The sequence below is a fragment of the Dendrobates tinctorius genome, unplaced genomic scaffold, assembly GCF_039654945.1.
Source record: "Dendrobates tinctorius isolate UK_male_01 unplaced genomic scaffold, ASM3965494v1 ptg000162l, whole genome shotgun sequence".
NCBI classification, from domain to species: domain Eukaryota; kingdom Metazoa; phylum Chordata; class Amphibia; order Anura; family Dendrobatidae; genus Dendrobates; species Dendrobates tinctorius.
Genome location: NW_027361829.1, coordinates 63,191,207 through 63,212,145, shown reverse-complemented (window position 1 = coordinate 63,212,145; position 20,939 = coordinate 63,191,207). Strand labels below are relative to the sequence as shown.

At 39.8% G+C, this 20,939-nt stretch overlaps 1 protein-coding gene across 1 annotated transcript in view; it reads right to left on the bottom strand.

The window, feature by feature from the left end:
• CNTNAP2 (contactin associated protein 2) overlaps positions 1–20,939 on the bottom strand; it is a 2,930,334-nt gene that overhangs the window by 1,395,778 nt on the left and 1,513,617 nt on the right. Inside the window, exon 9 of the mRNA XM_073550056.1 lies at positions 7,276–7,425. Coding sequence (XP_073406157.1) covers positions 7,276–7,425 — 150 coding nt within the window. The remainder of the gene's footprint in view (positions 1–7,275; positions 7,426–20,939) is intronic.

Below are 20,939 nucleotides of genomic sequence, written 5' to 3'. Positions count from 1 at the left end.
TCAGTGCCAGACATTTGAAAGCCCACATAGAGTTTGCTAAAAATCACATGAAGGACTCCCAGACTATGAGAAATAAGATTTTCTGGTCTGATGAGATGAAAATAGAACATTTTGGTGATAATTCTAAGTGGTATGTGTGGAGAAAACCAGGCACTGCTTATCACCTGCCCAATACAATCCCAACAGTGAAACATGGTGGTGGCAGCATCATGCAATGCAGGTGTTTTTCAGCTGCAGGGATAGGATGACTGGTTGCAATTGAAGAAAACATGAATGTGGCCAAGTAGACCGGCTACTTCATCCTAAATGTGAGAGGGAGCGCTATCGAAAGTCCTTCCTTCCTGCTGCAGTTAGGCTGTATAACCAGCACTGTCCAAAACGGAGAACGACCCAAACAGTGAACTGATAGATCCAAAGTTGTGATAGTCCGGTTATATCTTTTTTTTTCATATATGTACCTACCTACTGTCAATGCAATGCCTTTATGCATCTGTATCTGTACTTGTTCCTGCCTTGCTGCTGTAATGCTCTGAATTTCCCCATGGTGGGATGATTAAAGGATTATCTTATCTTATCTTATTCTGGATGAAAACCTCTTCCAGAGTGCTCTGGACCTCAGACATGGCCTAAGGTTCACCTTTCAACAAGACAATGACCCTAAGCACAGAGCTAAAATAACAAAGGAGTGGTTTCAGAATACCTCTGTGACCATTCTTGACTGGCCCAGCCAGAGCCCTGACCTAAACCCAATTGAGCATCTCTGGAGAGACCTGAAAATGGCTGTCCAACAACATTCACCATCCAACCTGACGGAACTCGAGAGGATCTGCAAGGAAGAATGGCAGAGGATCCCCATATCCAGGTGTGAAAAATTTGTTGCATCATTCCCAAGAAGACTCATGGCTGTACTAGCTCAAAAAGGTGCTTCTTCTCAATACTACAAGTATATGCAAAGGGTCTGAATACTTATGACCATCTGATATTTCAGTTTTTCTTTTTAATAAAGTTGCAAAAATGTCCACATTTCTGTTTTTTTCAGTCAAGATCGGGTGCAGAGTGTACATCAATGAGAAAAAAATGAACTTTTTTAAATTTACCAAATGGCTTCAATGAAACAAAGAGTAAAAAATGTAAAGGGGTCTGAATACTTTCCGTACCTACTGTACATGCAGGTTGACAGACAAGAGTGCAAGAGCAGAGAAGGAAAAACCCACTTCAATTTGAAATCTGTCTCATCGTCTTTGCTGCTGTAGATTTTTCTTGGCGACAATTAGTCGATGGCAAGTTAGACAGAAAGGAGACACTTTTAGTGTTTTTTTTATACCTTGTGGGAAATATGTTAGAAATATATGTAAACATAAAAAGTGAGAAAAAAATATAACAATAAAAGAAAAAAATATATAATTTTTTTAGATAGCCACATGACAATAATGAACTGTAGAATTAATTCAATAGGTTATTTAGTGTGTAAGAAAATGAGAAGTTTAAAAAAATAGGCAAAACAAAAGTACTCTTTATTTGTGTCACTTAAAAAAAATTAGTAAAACTAGCACTATAGCTTATATGAAATCTTGAAAATGTTTTTTTCATTAACAGGTTAGTAAGGGCTCATATTTTCAGGCCAAGTGCAATATGACAAAGCATTGGATCCCACCCGGACCAATTTTATTCCATGGGGCCATACACATGTCGAGTTTTTCCTTGGACTGAATCTGTCCAAGGAAAAAATTGTAATGCTCTTGATTTGCATCCATAACTCATATCACACTCGGCCATGTAAGTCAATCAGCATGTGGAAAACATTGGAGTATGATTGCCGTGATTTTCACAGACTGACACAATAGAGAAGATTTTTTTCTTCTCTAGACCTGAGAAAATCGGATCACAGTGTTATCAAACTCTGATCAAAGTCTGATCAGAGTTTCATCAGAGAGTGATTAGAGTGTGATTAGCTTATTTGGCCCGATTCTCTAGGATGAGAGAAAATACAGTTGTGTGACCCAAGCCTAATGACGAATACATATATATCTTTAATTGAAACTCATTTTGTGAAGAGTGTATATTCTACAATCTACAGTCATAGTTTGGATCCATTTACATCGAATGACTGGCGGCACTAAAAGATCGCCTATCGATAAACTTTTACAGGTCACCAGTAAGCTTTTACAGGCAAAAGACACACTGAGCTGTGTGTAATAGATTGTTCAGCGCATTTACGCTGACATTGCTCTTGGTAGTGAGAGTGCTGTTTACACAAGATGATGAACTGACGAGAATGATAATATTTTGTGCTACACAAAAGATCATTTCACCCAAAGAACCAGCATTTTGCTTGTTCATTGGGTGATTGGACACCTGTTTACATGAAAAGATTATCGTGAAAAAGGCATTCTTAAGGATTCTCATTGTCACGCCGCTCTCACCTGGTGGCGGGACCTCAGGCCCGAAGTCACCACTTCCAGTGCCGTGGCCACTCCGGGGGTCCTGTTGGGTGTGCACGCACACCTCTCGCTCCTAGTCCCATGGCTGCACAGTGTTCTTGGTGTGCACATGCGCTCTTTTTAGCCCTCTCTCAAGTCTGTTCCTCTTTATGGTCCTGGAGGACCAGAACTGGAAGTCCTAGCACTCATGCCCTATATCAGGCAACCTCTTTCTATGGGAGGTGCCTGATTATTGTTGTGCTTCCTGGCTTGGTCTGCTTGGTCCTTGGTTGGCTATACACTGTATTTGGGTCCTCTGTCTTGTGCTCTGTTGTGCCTCCTGGCACATGCTCTGTTCCTGTACTCAGCCTTGTGCTCCGCTATGTCTCTGCCTTGTGCTCTGCTGTGCTTCCTAGCACACGCTCTGCTCCTGCAATGTGTTTTGTCGTGCCTCTTGTCACATGCTCTGCTCCTGCACTGTGTTCTATCATGCCTCTTGGCACACTCTTTGCTCTATGCTCTGTTGTGCTTCTTAGCACACCTTCTGCCTAGCCTGGCACTCAGGCATGCTCTCTGCGTGCGCTCTGTCAAACTCTGTACTCTGGCGTGCTCTTTTGCACGCGCCCTGCTTTGCTCGCACCCGGATGTGCTTGTCTGTGCACGCTATATGTGCTCTCGCATACCCGCCTTGCACTATCCTGTATCTAACACACTCCCGTGTACATGCCTTGTATTGTCGTATACCCTACGTGTCCCTGTGTCCATGCTTGGCACACTCTCTGTTGCTAGACACACTCACTCGTGTCTCCTGTGAGCCAGCCACCTGGATCCAGCAGTCGTGGTACTTCACCCCCTTGGGCTTGCCCCTGACACTCCCTGTATAGGGGGTAGTCCTCACTAGGTCAGCTCGCCCTAGGTGGGTTGGTGCCACGACCCAGAGAGTCCACTCAAGGAGTCGTCACACTCATGCACAATAATCTTTCAGTGTAAAAGCACTCTTTGGTCTTTATTCATTTTGAGCTTACTTTTCTAGCTCTCAATGTAAATACTCTGGCAAAGGGACTGGCTCGCTGACTCCTTTCTGACAACCGGAGTGAAATCTAACCAACTGTGAAAGACAAACGCCAATCTATATAACAAAACAATACAACTGAGGTCTGCAGAAAATATATTTGTAGGTATGAAAGAAGGATGGGGATTACAACTGTAGCTAAAGACCTATTCTTGTTCACATTTTATTACATAGATGAAATATTCATCTGGAGTTATCTTATAATGCCTTTTGGTTTAGAGAACTTAAATCACAACTCTAAAGAAAAGTACAACATGGTCTAGTTTAAGCCTCCGGAGAGTAAATATTGATTCAAACTTTTCAAAATCTGCAGTCAAGTTTTTTTTTTTATATCGAACAGAGCTACAATGTATAGGGTTTTGTGGCATTTTACATTATTAATTCATTTTTCAAAGCTTAAACAAGAACTTGTCAATTTTCTCAGGACACTGAGCAAGAATAGACTTAGTGACAGACACGAATATATTTCATCTCTCTGCATACTCTGCAGGTGCTTTCATCTACATGTAAATGCTGTTATTTTTGTGTCCCAATCTGAAGAGCATTCATCTAAGGAAATACTTAAGACATATTTCACGAAAAGAAATTACAATAGTCTGGCAGGCTTTACTTTATTACCTATTTGAATGGAAAATATGGTTTGCATATCTGGGAATATATTGCATGTTTCTTTTTTGACTTAAAATATTCTTTGCAAAGAAAATTCTTCAATGTTTTTATTCTATTTCTTGTCAATATATAGGGAGGATAATTAAAAATGAGTAAATTGGTCAACATCAAGCCCAAACAACTAGGTGTAAACCTTCAGAGCTTTCCTGTATGGTATCAATTTTTCTAATACTTTAAAATATAATTTTAATTGAAATCATTTTAAAATTATAGCCTTCTTATTATCTATCAACTTGCTTAGTCTCCCCTCGAGCCATAAGTATGGTAGTAGAAAGATAGAGGTCATACTGAGGCCCCAATACAATACTTAAAATGAATGCACTCACATAAGTATTACGTGTATTATTTTGTTGCATTAAGAGGAAATATGGGAGTAGCGCTATGGCTTTGTATGTGCTTGACTTCTACTAAAAACAGTACCATTTTTGAAGAGATGCATTATGCCAGTCCTAATATATGTAAGCGCCATATGCAAATTAGTCTAGACATGCATTTGGGGTGTGTCAATACTCTTTGAATAATCACTAGATGTGCGCTGACTTGTCTCTCACTATATCCACTTGTAAAATTATGCTAGTTGACTCTTTTTCCTTACCATTTTACATCTTGTGTCATTATTTTCATATTTTATCTTAGAGTAGCGTCAATAGCTGGACTATGTGACTGTCAATGTCCAATAGGTGGGATGAAGATCACACTCCTTTTTTGCCAAATGACCTCCCTAAAATTTAACCCAAACTGGGATTAAAATTGTATCTTTCCATGGGTCATATAGGACAATGTACCGATTGTCTATACATTTATAACAATTCCAGTTTATCTTTCTCCATTTTCATCCATAAATAATGATGCTGATATATAATATAATGTGATCATCAGGATATATGTAACTAATATGTCGGGTGTGTATTTAGCATTGTAGGTGACATTTGAGACTTTTTGTTAACAATAATGATAACAAAGAATAGTTCTTTTTTTAACGACACTTGTATTTATTTTACATTCTCACAAAGTAGTGCACATAAGAAATAATTGATATTTGATTGAGCGAATGGAAAAGAATGTATTTTGAACCAATAGAGAATATTGACTGTCTGTATGATAGCATGTTTTTTAGCACTAGACGGCACAGTGAGATGAATAAATATCAGGAGGGACAAAATACCGTATTTTTCGGACTATAATGTACCGGGACAATAAGACGCACCTCAAATTTTCAGATGGAAACTAGGGAAAAAAATAAAGTGTCAAATGGGGGTCCATCTTACGGTCTGAATTCTGCTTACCGGGGTATTATCGGCACACGTGGAGAAGTGGTCACAGAGGTGCGTGCTCACAGGGGCTGTTCGGTGGTCCAGGCTGGTGCGGTGGCCTCTGGGAAATCCCATCCAAGGCTGGTGCAGTGGTGGTGCTCTGGAGTTCCCGGGGGTTCCACTGGTATTTGCAACAGGTTCGGCGGTGATGCGGCGGGGCTCCGCCAGCATTTTGTGACAGGTGCGTGGTGGTGCTCTGTGGTGCAGTGGGGCTCCGCAGTAATTTTGCGACAGGTACGGCGGTGGTGCCGGCATTTTGTGAAAGCCCAGAGGTCCCCTCAGATCCATTGCAGTGATGTGGTGACCACTGGGAAAATGGCCGCAGGGGCGGCGCATGCTCAGATTGAGATCTCATTGTAGAGCCCTTGTCCCGAGATCTCGTCTCCCAAGATCTCGGAACGAGATCTTGTTGCCGAGATCTCAATCTGCTGTGATGTGGTGGCCCCCAGGAAAATGGCCGCTGGGGGTCAGCGCATGCTCAGATTCAATTCTCTGCAACAAGATCTCGTCCTGCAGCCGTTTTCACAGAGGCCACCACATCGCAGCAATGGATCTGCGGGGGCCTCTGGGCTTTCACAAAATGCCAGCAGAGCCCCCTGCACCACAGAGCCTCACCGCCGCACCACAGAGCACCACCGCCACACCACAGAGCACCACTGCCGCACTAGCCTACAAAGGGGACTGTATCACCCTGCAGCGTCAGACCAGGACTGCCGCCACAGTATTTTGTAAGTATATTCCAACTATAAGACGCACCTCTACTTTCCCCCAACGTTTTTGGGGAAAAAAGTGCATTTTATAGTCTGAAAAATACGTTAATTGTCAAGACTGCTTCATATACTCTATTAATATTAAAGAACATTATTGCTATGGATATATACAGTATATGAGACCTAATGATATCTGCTGGCATTATTTACCAGTAAATATAGGTGACTATATTTCATCTTTCAGACTGTTTTACTTATTGTAATTTTGCGCACATATACTACGGCTTATAGATTTTTTTCATGTTATTGATTAGAAGTCAGTCAATACTGTATGTTGTAAGAGGACTGACATTGGTCTGTCATTCTCTAGCAAATATTATGAACTGTTAACATTTTAAAAGGCTCATCAAGTAGGCCACAAGAGTGTGCAAATTGCCAGATGCAGGGCACTACTGCTACGAGAGAGGACCATAAGCAGGGGCCTTTGACCAGCACTGCGAACTGTGTGCTGTACTGCATTGTGAGAAACACACAACTAAAAATGTAAGAAGTGAAGAAAGTTCTGCTTAAGTGATTGGCAGCAGACTCATGCAAGTACAACTAGAGTGCCAAAAGTGTTGGCTTCTTGCCCTGTATAATCTGACTAGTTGTGGGTGAGGCACAATGAGTTAAGTCATATTCAGAAAAGTGATTAGCAAATGATTAGAAATGGCACAGTATTTTCTCTGCAGTAAATTCTGATTTAGCAATATTATTGATGTTACTCATTCAAATGCTGCAAATAGTTCTGGGTGCAAATAAAAGGTGAATTAAGGAATATTTTACATTTTGTCACAGACTTATATTACACATTAGGCACTCCCACAAGAGGCTCTTGAGAAAAAACATTGAGAAGCCATGGTCTAACAGACTCACTCTCAAAGATATCAGGCAATTGGAGGACCTCTCAATGTCTTCACCAAAAATATTTTGTTATATTTCACAATCACATGGAACTGATATGACAGCTCACATGACAGATGTCAGACGTCAACTATTTTATACATGTAAAAACATAATCTAATAGGAAAAATTGATAGTTTAAACGTTACCTCCAAAAAAATAATGAATTCCAGTTCGGAACTGTAGAGGACTGTTTGTTTTAACAGATGAAGCTTCATCTCCATCGATAGTTAACATGGCAGAGTTTTCCTCAGCTGTGAATCTCACTTCATGCCACTGTCCATCATTGAGGCCTGACCCTGTGACAAAAAGAGTAAATCATGTAAATTAAAGGAAAAATGCAACTCAGATAAGTTATTCATGGGTGAAATTACAGAAAGAACAACCAGCGATATATTATATTGGTGGAATGCATTTTTGTTTTAATTTTTTTCCTTGTTCATTAAACAGGTAGGCTTTACCCTGTCCCTGTGTCCGCTTATTCTACAATGGTCCTAGATCACATGAATACATTAATTCTACTGCTTAACTCTTTAAATAGTGATGAGAGCATCTTTCAAAATTTTAAGGTTTGCCGAATTTTCCCTCAAAATTTTATTTGTGTCCAATAAATTTGCCCTGAAATGCAAAACAAAAAGGCCACATAGTGCACGAGAAAGAGAGAGACAAGGAGATTATTATTGACATACTCACACTACATTTCCATTTTCAATGGTGTAGTACACCTCAATCATCTTGGGCATTTTTCTATCCCCATATCGAATTAGCTTTGCCCTTATTCCCCAAAAGGTACAAGCATAAAACGGTGCTCCTTGGCCAGCCCACACCTTTTACACTGGTTGTGATAGCCCCCTGATTGGTTGTGCTATAAACATATGACGTAGGGCATTAAGGGTAGCCTTTCGGGTTGCACAAAACATTATTAGCCAGTTCACTAATGCTTCATACGTGAAACGTAGCAGGATATTCTTTTTGATTTGCAAAGTGTTTGAATTTGCAGGGACCATTGAATTTCATGAAATTCGACTCAAAGTTGATGAAACTACTCTTTTACACTGGTTGTGATATCCCCCTATTGATTGTACTATAATCGTATGATGTAGGACATTAAGGGGTAGCCTTCCCAGCTGCACAAAACATCATTAGATGGCTCACTGACGATTCATGTGTGAAATGGAGGAGGACATTTTTTTCCATTCGCAAAGTATTCAAATTTGCGGGGACCATTGAATTTCATGAAATTCAACTAAAAGTTGATGAATCCACTCAGCTCTACCCTTAGTACTGCTTATCATTTGTGTCTGTGATTAATAGCCATGGTTGTTAATTTCTGTTTCCACACATTTATTCTCACCAGCCTCAAAAATGAAGTAGCTCAAGAATTGCTTGTAGAAAACACATCTTTTAGCAATTTCAAACTTATGTAAGGATAACCAAATGGAATGAACTGAATTGTCATCTGGATGCATTTTACTGGTCAAGCAAGCCCGTACTTTAACTCTTTGAGAAACAAGGGACATACTTGTCCCATAGTTTTTAACTGAAACCAATTCTATTATATAAAATTAAGGTCCTGAAAGAGTTAAACCACAACATTAATTAACTTAGCTGACTCATTTGCAAAAAAACACAGGATAGACTGAGCATCTATACATCAGACATTACGCATTATTTTGGCAGAAACTGCTAATTTTGAAGGGAGTGGCTGGCAAATATGTATAGGGCTACCTTGACAATTCCATGATGGTAGATTTGTGGGAAAGAAAGCATGGCTGTTACATTCCAGTAAACCATTGTTGCCTGGTACAGCTTACTCCTATTTTCCCTTACAGAACACATGTACATTCACTTAAATAGTAACTATTATTTACATTTTTACTTCATTAATCAATATCACACTTAAAAATTAGCAATTTGTAATATATCTCATTAGAGAAATCTGCTTCTTTCTCTTTCAGGACTGACAGGTCATTTTTAAAGTGCTCAGTCTCCTTGTAAAATCTGTATACAGTGAAAACCGATCGTTACATTTCTGAGATAGGCGGTGATAGTTACAGCTGATAACAGTGGTGTATAGAAGAGGGAGAGGAGAAGGGATGAGTTCTGTCTCTAGTTCCACTCTTCACCCCTTACTCCCTCTACATAAAATCATAACAATAACAACTACCATTTACTATCTCAGCAATGGAAAAATCTGTCTTCACTGAATACAGATTTTACTCATAAATTAAGAATTTTGAAAATGACTGGTCAGTCCTGACAAAGAAATAAGCTGATTTTTCTGCTAAGATATATTATAAAGATACTTATTTTCATGTGTGCTATTGATTTATGAAATAAAAATGAAAACGACAGTGACAATTTAAGCATGTTGCTCATTGCTCATGAGAGGTTGCTGGTCACCAAATGAGAATCTATTTGATGAAAGGACAGCCTATGTCTAAATTTGCAAATAAAGTATAATGAAACAGATCATTTAGTCCAGCCTATTCAAGTGTTTTACAGTCTTCTAACTTACATGTTACACATTATTTTAGGTTGCATTTTGCTTTTATGTTTTAAATGCATTCATTAGCAATAAAAATAGTTCTCAAAAATATTATTTTGCACAGATCAACCAAATACCATATTTTTCGGACCATAAGACGCACTTTTTTCCTCCAAATTTGGGAGGACAGTGTGGGGTGCATCTTATGGTCTGAATGTAACATGTGGGGAGGGGACAGTGGTGGAGTGGGATAGCATTTGCAGGAGGTAGGAAAGTGTCGCCACTGCAGGAATCCAGTGCTGGGGAAACCACATGGTCCCGATGCTTAAAGTGAAGGAATATTCATTAGCCGCTTCCCCGCCCACCTGTCAGCGCAGAGCAGTGGGTGGTGAGCAACAAATGAATATTCCTTCACTTAAACAGCGAACCCACATGTTTTCTACAGCACTAGATTCCTGCAGTGGCTGGAGAGATCGTGTGTCCAGTGGAGAGATCGCTGCAGTCGCATACCTGACAGCATGGTGCGGGCTGTGCTGATGCTGAGTGCTCCTCTCATTATAGGACCTGTGGTGAGGTAATGAAGAGGTCGCTGGCAGGAGCATCACATGACCGCACAGAGCTCTCCCTCTCCACCGCACTATAAACAATGCAGCTTCCTCTTACAGGAACTGTGATGAGGTAATTGTCAAGAACACCGCACTGCACTTGCTCACTGAGCCAGTGCGTGTGTCCTGAATACAAAGACTGTGCACAAAGATACCTGTGGAGCGGGGTCTCAGTGGTGATAATGCATGCTCCAAGCTCACAGGACCTGAAGCATGTGACTGCTGGGGGCGTGGCCTCAGCGCCAGAGAGCAAGGAGCTGCAGGGAAACTCCTAGAAAGGTAACTACTGGACAATGTAACCAAGGGGCATAGACAGAGACAGAAACAAGATCAAGCCAGGTCAAAGCACGAGATAGCAATACAGTACCAAAGGGTTAGACAGAATGGATAGTCAGGACGTAGAAATAGATCAGAAAACCAGAGCGGGCAATAGACGGTACAATAGGGACAAACTGTAACGGAGTAATGATAGCCAAGCCAGGAGGTCAGAACCGGAAAAGACAATAGTGCCAAAACGAGAAACAGAGTACAGAGTGAGGAAACGGACCAAGTCATACACGGGAAGCAAACGAGCAATGCAGAATACACGCACACCAGGGGTCAGACACACCAGAAAAATAGTATAGCTGACAGAGAACCCTGATAAAATGTGAGTATAAATACCCCTCCCAGATCCAGAAAGAGGCCATAAACACTTAACCCTGTGAGTGCAGGGCAAGAACCCTGTTCAAACCATGACAGTAATAAGAGGGAGGGTGCTGTGCAGTCATGTGATGCTCCAGCTCTTCATTATCTTTCCACAGGTCCAGTAAGCTGTAGAAAGAGATACTTTTGGTTTTCTAGCATGGCTGTCTGGCTGTCTGCAGGACCTGCACTGATGTGAGCACAGCCTGTACAAGTAAGAATTAATTAAAAGTTTAGTAATTACAACACATAAAAAGCACTCTGCCATCATGTGGTGAACTATAACTCCCAGCATGCCATAGGATCTGCAGGACATGCTGGGAGTTATAGTTATCGCATGGGATCTTAAAACAGCAATTCAGTACTAATATTCAGTGCTGGAATGGTGCTTTAAATATAAGCCCTGTGCCCCCATTCTTAAACTTATCCTCCAGCGTCTTCATATAGTACTTTACAGACACCACACTGGTCCCACAGCCCTTTCTTCTACCCATAGCTTTCAACATAATAGCATACTATTATATATAATAACACCACATGTAATAGTATATTATTTATGTTACTAAATATTTTACCACATTTTTTGCTTCAAATATTTTTTTCCCTATTTTTCAGCTCTAAAACCTGAGTGCTTCTTATAGTCCGAAAAATACGGTACTTTAAATATCTTCCTTGCAATACAAATCATATAAAACTTGATCAAAGTAACTTTTTTTAATGAAGATTGTAGATACATATTTTGTCTGCATCTTATTAGTATTGCAGAAATGTATCTACTCTCTGTAGGGTCTTGCCTTGGAATTGTTCCATTTTCTCATCCTGCCGATGAGCTGTATCATGCATGCTTTGTGTAGTTTTTTTCCAATTAAATTTCAGGAAGGGTTAGTCACTGATCCCAGACCCTGGATCAATCGTTCTTATAACAAGAAGATAAACAGAATAATGACAAGTCCATTGCTGCACCGCTTCATATTTCTTACATTTCTCAGAGAGCTTGTATATATTATTAGAGACAAAAACAAGTCCCAGAACTTATGTACTTACGCATTAACTTATTTAATTAACTTTCTTATGTTGTTTATGTTGTGATTTGTTATATTAGTATTATTTTGTTGGGAGACTTTTGTCATTTGACTAGCACCACATATTGCAAAAATCACTGCCCACACTAGTGTTGAGAACTTCCATTGAAGGATGCTGTCAAGAATATTGTCACTTTTCCGTTTAAATATTTTTATTGAAGTTTTTTCATAAAACTGGGAGGAGGAGGGGGAGGGTGGAACAGAGCAGGAAAGGGAAGGAGAGAGAAGGGTAAATGTACATAGGATGGGTGATGGTCATAAAAAAGTAGAGAACCCTTGTAACAAAACATACATTAGTAAGTATACAATATACTTATACCAATAAGAGGAACAATAATGTTGAACCTTTAAAGAGGAGATGCATGAGGGCGGTCTAGTTCAACCACTATGGAGGTGCGTGAAAGAGATTTAAATTTGTCTAAATTTACTGTTCCAGACCTTCCACTTATTAGTGTAGGCAAGAATATTATTATTACTGACTGCGATCCTCCATTCAATAGCATTATGTTGGTAGATTTTGTCTAGGATGTCTGAAAATTTAGGGGGGTCAGGTTTCTTCCAAAAGAAAGCCAAGTTATTTTTAACTACCAAAAGGATGTGTATAACTACCTGTCTCACCGCAAGTGCAGTTGATCCAAGTCCAAAGAGAGCAGACCCAAGGAATTGTACAGCATGCGGTAGAAATCATGACAATGCCATAATGGACCCCTGTCACGGGTTTACTGCGACAGAGAGGAGGAGTCAGAAGACCTCAGCATCTGATTTCCCCTACTCTTGCACTGAATAGAAGCACTTTGCCTTCATATTAAATGGTGCAGGTTTCTTTTAGCAAAGCAGGGGTTAATCTGCTCAGTTGAGCGCTCCTGGAAGCTTTTCTGCATTAAGGATCTCAGCTATTCACTGATAGCCACTCCCATCTCCTATATAATCTGGGCCCTGAGAAGCTCTCATTGCCAGAGATAGCTTTTGCTGCATGGTTGGAGATGGTGGTTTGCGGTTGTTGTTTGAGATGGCTTTTGGTGAATTTATCTGAGACGTAGTCCATCAGGTCTTCTTGTTCACTTGAAAACCTCCCCTGACACCGCCCATCCGCAAGTATAATTCCATCACTGTAATGGATTAAACCACAAGTTGGAATAACAATCTGGTGAGTGCTGTGTTTCTGTTTTTCCTTGTTATCATTTATCTGAGACTGTTTTTGGTTGTGTGCTAATCCCCTTCTTCTCCTACTTTGGTTTTTCCCATCCTCCACTCCCCATTGTATACCTTTGTTGTTTGCTTGAATATACTTGCATGATTGGTGTTTTCCCTATCCCTTTTTGTATTACCTTGTTAGTCTGGTTGGTGTACACTACTGCTCCCCTCTTCTTTGGGTGGGGGAGGGGTACAGACTAAAGACGGATTCAGGAGCTAAGGCAAGGTACGTAGTCCCAGTATATTTACCATCAGAAGTAATCAAGAGAACAGGGCCAGCTAGGGTGCCCCTAGCTTTAGGAACAAGAAATGAACCGCTGGTCCTGGGATACTCGACAGCAGAGTCGTAACAACCCCATTATAAGGCAATGGAGTTGCAAAAAATGTAAAACATTGCTGTTTTTAATTTTTGTTTTAAATATTATTTTATTATATAAAATATAAAAAATAATGTAAAAAGTTTTAATACTTTCAACTTTTAAACACTAGGGTGAGCAGTTGGTGATATTTGCCATGAAAACCTTGTGCAATGTTAAGCTACATTTTGACTGCTGCAAATGTGGGCAGGGTCTTCTTGCACCTGTCTGATGTCACTGCTTCCATCTCCTCCTAGGTATGTGCAAAAGAGATAAGGGAGGATAAAGTTTAGGAACACACTGCACAGCTATTTTGTTGGTGACTGCAATGTGATTTTGGCATTTGGACAGTGTCATCGAGGATGGCTGACAGGACCAATTCTGTTTGTTACTGCTGCATTTCTCACACATTACATGATTAGATCCATGTTTCAGTAGACTGAATCACACAAGAGAGGGCATAGTACATAAATTGACAAAATATTTGTTTCTCTCCCTCAAAAACTAATAGAGAGTTACAGCACTTGTCATCAAGCTGCAAACGGTTCATAGACTTATTTATTAATAACATAGGTTAAAACGATATTATTAGTATTGCTACTGCAAAAATAAATTATACATTTTAATTTCAATTATAAATTTGTCTCAGTCTTCAACTACTGTATCTAATTAATTTGGTGTTATTTATGCTAATGCAGGTCAAAGTGTTTTTTTTAGTATTGGTTTAAAACTAACTTTGTTAAAAGTTATTTGCATATAACAGCCTGATGCTGTGGGGTTTTTTTGTGTATCTTGGGAAAAAATACATTGTACCAACAAAGTGAATGATATTTCTGAAATTGAATGCATGTGTTTATTTTTTGCTTGTAGATTTGAAGCAGATTCAAATTTGCAGCAAGTCAATTCTATCACCTTTTTTTGCAGTATATATTAAGCATTCTAATGAATTAGATGAAAAAAACGCATAAAAAACGCATGCAATAAATGCTGAAAGAAAGTGTATTTTAAGCAGTATTTTTTGTGTCAATATTGCATTTGCAGCTAATTTTCTGCCGTAAATACTGAGCTTGTGCACATGCCCTAAGTCCACCCAGTAAATGTTGCAAGTTTCACATTGAGATTTGTTTAGGTAAAATCTGCGGTTGAATTCTGTACTCTGTGGATTTTTAAACCAACAACATCGCTTTGTGAGTTTTCATTGTAGACTTTTGCTATTTCAATGTAGTATAAATTAAAGAGAACCTGTTAGGTCCCCCGTGCACACAGAACCACCAGCAGTTGTGTCTGCATATATACATGAGTATATACCCTGACTAACAGTACCTGTATTGCAATACAGTACATACATAAACAGATCTTTAGAAAATGTATTTCTAAAGTCTGTTTATGATATATAAATGTGGTGTTTGACTAGTCGAGGGGGCATTCCTATCCCCAGACTAGTCAGACCACTTAGCATGTCATCACGCCACTGTGAGCATAATAACATAGCTTACAGGTGCTAGTGTCATCGCAAGTGCTATACTTACCGTGTGCATGCACGCTGCTTCTTCCCCTCCCAACATTGATCCTCTGAAGCTAGGTGTACATGTCCAGCTTCAGAGAGACGCACTGCAGAGATTACTGATCATGCACAGTCCAACTCGATGAAGCCAGCAAGCGTACACTTGGCAATCATAATAGGGGGACTTCTGTGGTTATTTATATACATAATTTTAATTCCTTTCTGACATTGGATGTAATATTCCGTCCTTGTGACCTGGATTTGACCATGGATGGAATATTACATCCGAGTGATCGCTCGTGCTCACGGGGGATGTGCGAGTGATCGCCACCAGGTGTCAGCTGATTCTGACAGCTGAGCCCTGCCACTAAGTGCCAGGAGTGGTCACAGACCACACTTTAACCCCCGAAATGCTGTGATCAAACACAATCTCAGCATTATGGAAACCAGCAGAGGGCTGACAGCCTCTCTGCCTTTGGATCAGAGACCCCGCTGTGTGACACAGGGTCTTGATCATTGTCATGGTGACCTGATGTTGTCAAGACGACATCTGGGTCACCAGAACTAGGAAGCTTACAGATCATGCACTGCAATGTGACTGGTGGTTACGTCATAGAGGTTACCTCTTGTCACTCAGGATCTGTTCTCAGTTGGGCTGAGCTGTGCTGATTTTGATGAGATCCCCTCTAGCACTGTGAGCTGTGAGCGCTGACGGTGCTAGCGGGGATCTCATTGGATCTCACCACACCTCAATCCAGCTGGGAATGGAGCATCAGTGACCGAAGGTAACCTCTATAACTTCACCACTGGTCACTGACACTGCATTCCCAGCAGCTCATTCACCAGTGGTTCTCAGCCTGAATGGTTGAATCTTGGCACCGACCAGGTTGAAAACGAATTATCCCCCAGGCATGGATTACCGCATGGGACAGAACGACTGACAGGTGATGGATATTGTTGCTTTTTATTTTTGGTTTATTGCAGGAGAACGAAGGCTTCAGTAAAATAGGCGTTAGGTGAGTATAACTGTATTTTTTATCTTTAAATAAAAAAGTAAAACTGTGTTTTGTTTTATTTTTAATACAATACTTTATTCTGGCTGTGTCTTTATTTACCATGTAACTATAGGAATAGTAATGGATAGGTGTCTTATAGATACTTCTCCATTACTAAGCCGTGGGCTTGATGTCACCACACAATACAAAGGTGACATGAACCCCACAAATATGAACCCCACTTGCCACCGCTACAAAGCAAGTGGGAATAGCTGGGCAAAGTGCCAGAATTGGCACGTATAATTAATGTGCCTTTTCTGGGCAGCTGTGGGTTGCTATTTTTAGGCTGGGGGGTCAATATCCATTGCCCTTACCAGCCTGAGAATACCAGCCCCCAGCTTTGAGCTTTACCAAGCTGATTGCCAAAAATGGGGGACCCCATTATATTTTTTTAATTATTTATTTAAATAATGTAAAAAAACAGCATGAGCACCTCTCTATTCTTGATAACCAACCTTGCTGAAGCTGACAGCTGAGGGTTGCAACCCCCAGCTCTGAGTTTTGCCTGCCTGGGTATAGAAAAAACAGGGAAACCCATGCCATTTTTTAAATTTATTTATTTATATTGCAGGCAACAGCTGATGAATACCCCCATCAACCACTCCTGCTGTCACTGTTATTAGCAGCAGCAGGGGTAGGCTGATGGGAGTAGTAGTCCCATCAGACACAGTCAGCAAAGCGGGGAGAATGATGAGAGCTGTGTTCAGCACCCAGCGCCGGGCAACAGCAGTTTTGGCAGTGCTTCTTCCCCAGCACCGATGCGTTCCACATGGATGACATTCATGTGTGTTATGCGTGTGCATGTATGCGGGATATTTTGTGGCCCGTGCTGACATTAAAAAACAGACATGTCAGCATGTTTTGCGCATGGACACATGGTCAGTGGAAACAGACTGACATGTGCACAGACCTATTCACTTGAATAGGCACATAGCGCTCTGTTCCTCCCGAGTCTCTCCGTATGGCTAAGTAGTACTGTACAGCCACATATGGTGTACTGCCACATTCAGTTGAAATTGTGGGACAAATTTTGGTGCCATTTTTACCCACTTGTGTGAAAATATAAAATCTTTGGCTAAAACAAAATTTGGGTGGTAAAAATGTAGTTAATGGTATAAAATTCTGTGACACACCCATGGTGTCAATATGATCACTGCACACCTAGGTGAATTCATTGAGAGGTGTAGTTAGTAAAATAGGATCACTTATGTGGGGTTCTGCTGTTCTAGCACCTGATGGGCTCTCCCAGTGGGTCATGGCACCTGCAAACCATAACAGTAAAATCTTGCACTCCTTGTATTCTGAGCTTTGCACTGTGCCTGAAAAATATTTCCTGATTACATTTAGGGTATTGGCACACTCAGGAAAAAATGGACCTCAGATTGTTGTAAAAAAAAAATCCTATTAGCCCTTAAAAAAAAATTAAAAATTGGGGTTAAAACAACATTTTAATGGTAAATATTTAATTTATTCTTTTATCACCGCTTAGTGGTATAAAATTCTGTGAGGCACATGTGGTGATAACATGATCACTGCACCCCTAGATGAATTCATTGGGGAGTGTAGTTTGTAAAATAAGTTCACATATAGGAGGTTTGTTTTTCTGACATCTCAGTGGCTCTGCCAATGTGATATGGCACACACAAACCATTACAGCAAAATCTTAACTCCAATTTGGCGCCTCTTCCCTTCTGAGCTTTGCACTGTGCCTCAAAATTGGTATTCCCCTACATATGGGGTATTGGCGTACTTAAGAGAAATTGAACAACAACTATTGGGTTCCAATTTCTCCCGTTACCTTTGGTAAAATTAAAAATTAGGGGCAAAAAAATCATTTTTGTGGAAAAAATATGATTTTTTATTTTCACGGCTTTGCGTTATAAACTTCTGTGTAGCACTTGGGGGTTCAAAGTGCTCACCACACATTTAGATAAGTTCCTTGGGGGTCTAGTTTCCAGAAAAGTATCACATGTGGAGGGTTTCCATGGTATAGGCACATCAGGGGCTCTCCAAACGCGACATGGCGTCCGATCTCAATTCCAGCAAATTTTGCGTTGATAACATCAAACGGTGCTCCTTCCCTTCCGAGCTCTGCCATGCACCCAAACAGTGGTTTACCCCCACATATAGGGTATCAGTGTACTCAGGACAAATTGCCCACCAACTATTAATGTCCAATTTCTTGTTACCCTTGAGAAAACAAACATTTGGGGGCAAAAATTGTATTTTTTGTGGAAAAAATGTGCTTTTTTATTTTCACAGCTCTATGTTATAAACGTCTGTGAAGCACTTGTGGGTTCGAAGTGCTCACCACACATTTAGATAAGTTTCTTGGGGGGTCTAGTTTCCAAAATGGTGTCACTTGTGGGGGGTTTCCACTGTTTTGGCACATCAGCTCTCCAAACGCGACATAGTGTCTGATCTCAATTCCAAACAATTTTGCGTTGAAAAAGTTAAACGGTGCTCCTTTCCTTCTGAGCACTGCAATATGCCCAAACAGTGGTTTACCCCCACATATGGGGTATCAGCGTACTAAGGAAAAATTGAACAACAACTTATGTGGTCCAATTTCTCCTGTTACCATTGGGAAAATAGAAAAATGTGGATCTAAAGTAATTTTAATTTGTTTGTGAAAAATTCCTGTGAAGCACCTGAAGAGTTAATAAACTTCTTGAATGTGGTTTTGAGTACCTTGGGGGGGTGCAGTTTTTAGAATGGTGTCACTTTTGGGTATCTTCTATCATATAGACCCCACAAAGTGACTTCAAATGTGATGTGGTCCTTATCAAAATGGTATTGTAAAAATGAGAAATCGCTGTTCAAATTTCAACCCTTATAACTTCCTAACAAAAAAAAATTGATACCAAAATTGTGCTGAAGCAATGTATACATGTGGGAAATGTTACTTATTAAGTATTTTGTGTGATATATCTCTGTGATTTAAGGCCATGAAATTCAAATTTGGAAAAATTGCAAAATTTTCAAGATTTTCTCGAAATTTATGTTTTCTTCACAAATAAACTCAAGTCATATCAAAGAAATTTTACCACTGTCACGAAGTACAATATGTAATGAGAAAACACTCTCAGAGTCAATAGGATCCATGGAAGCATTCCAGAATTATTACCTTAAAGGGACAGTGATCAGTATTGTAAAAATTGGCCCTGTGATTAACATGCAAACCACCCTCAGGGTTAAAGGGGTTAATTGCAACATGTACAAATTCAACTTTTACTCCACTTTCCTGTACTATTGCTACAGGTAACAGACTATAAAATCTAAAAACAGTCCAGAGCACAATATGCACTGCCCAGAGATCAAATAATAATAAATGTTATTTGGCTTAGAAACAATTTAAGCTTTTTTTGTCTGGTGCTCGATGGTTTGAATCCGGTCCAATGATGAAAAGCATAATTATGTAGTACATATTTGCAAGTCTTGGTTTACTACAAACCATGTGAAAATTAAAAGTACAATCTTCATATCAGTTGGTGTAAATACTAATCCATAAATATTTTATGATCCAAGCATCTGAAAAGAAGCAATAAAGGCATTTCAGATTACCATTTTTTATTTCTACCAGTTCAGATAAAGCAGATCTAGCAATGGTTATAAAAGATTTGTCATTGAAATATGTTACATAGACTCTTTTCCGCTGCAGTTTGTGGTTCTCAATTTAGAATTTCCACTTTTTTATGACAGACCCACTTTAATTTTGTATGACAAGCCCCTCTTAATTCTTGACCTTTTAATGCACTCTGTGGCTCGCTGCCCTCCTTGCTGACAAGCTAAACTATGAGTTGAAGCCTGTGGTGCAAGAGAGAATGAGTTTAGCCAAGAAATGTCAGAAAGAAAGCAAATCTCTAGAAATTTAAGGCTACGTTAAAGGTAATTTCATAGATTGCTTATGTTTTAATATTCTATTCATTTTGGGCATAATAGTTTTTGTCCAAAATATATTTGTCTATTCAACTACAATAATTAACAAATACTAAGTTAAAAAGAAACTAAATAAAAATGTCTTATATTTCCATTGAATCTGATGTAAATGCTTCAATGCTTTTGTGTTACATTAAATATATTTACTTAAAAGGAACCTGTCAGCAAGATTTTGTTCAGTAAACTACAGATACTGTCATGTTGGCACCATGATACTGATTAAAATGATACATTTTTTTTCCCTTGAAGAATGGTGACAGCACATGCACAGTAGCATCTATCAGAACATGATAGATGCCACTACGCATGAAACAATGCCAATTTGCTGAAGAGATAAACAAATGTGGCTGCAGCAAAATGATGCCTGCAGTGGAGCTTGCACAGTAGCATCTAATGGAACGCGATAGATGCTGCTGCGCATGTGCCGGCGCCATTTTGCTGAAGTTAAATATACTTTTTTTATCAGACAATATTTTATGAATGATAGAATACATGCTACTGTGCAGATTCCATTTTGCTGAATGTCATTTTTGTTTTTCTAACCCCACTATATTATGTGCATTATGTAAAGTAGCAGGTGGAAAGAATATTCGAGACATAATTCCATGTCAATCATCTGTATATTATTGGGCATGGAAAGATAAAAAATCCTTCCACATGCTATGGTAACATGACAGGACACCTGGTCAGCTCAATCAACAAAGGATTCACACCACCACTATGCAACCTTCTACAGGAAGACCCCCTGTGGATCCAAGCAATTCAACCTGAGTCCTTTGTTCAGCCAGCTAGGAATTCATAAAGGAATTCTGGAAATACTATATGTCCTAGCTATACATCATATATATTTCCAAGATTCCAAGACCAGGGCAAATGAGTCTCGAGTCATTCTAACACACATGGGAA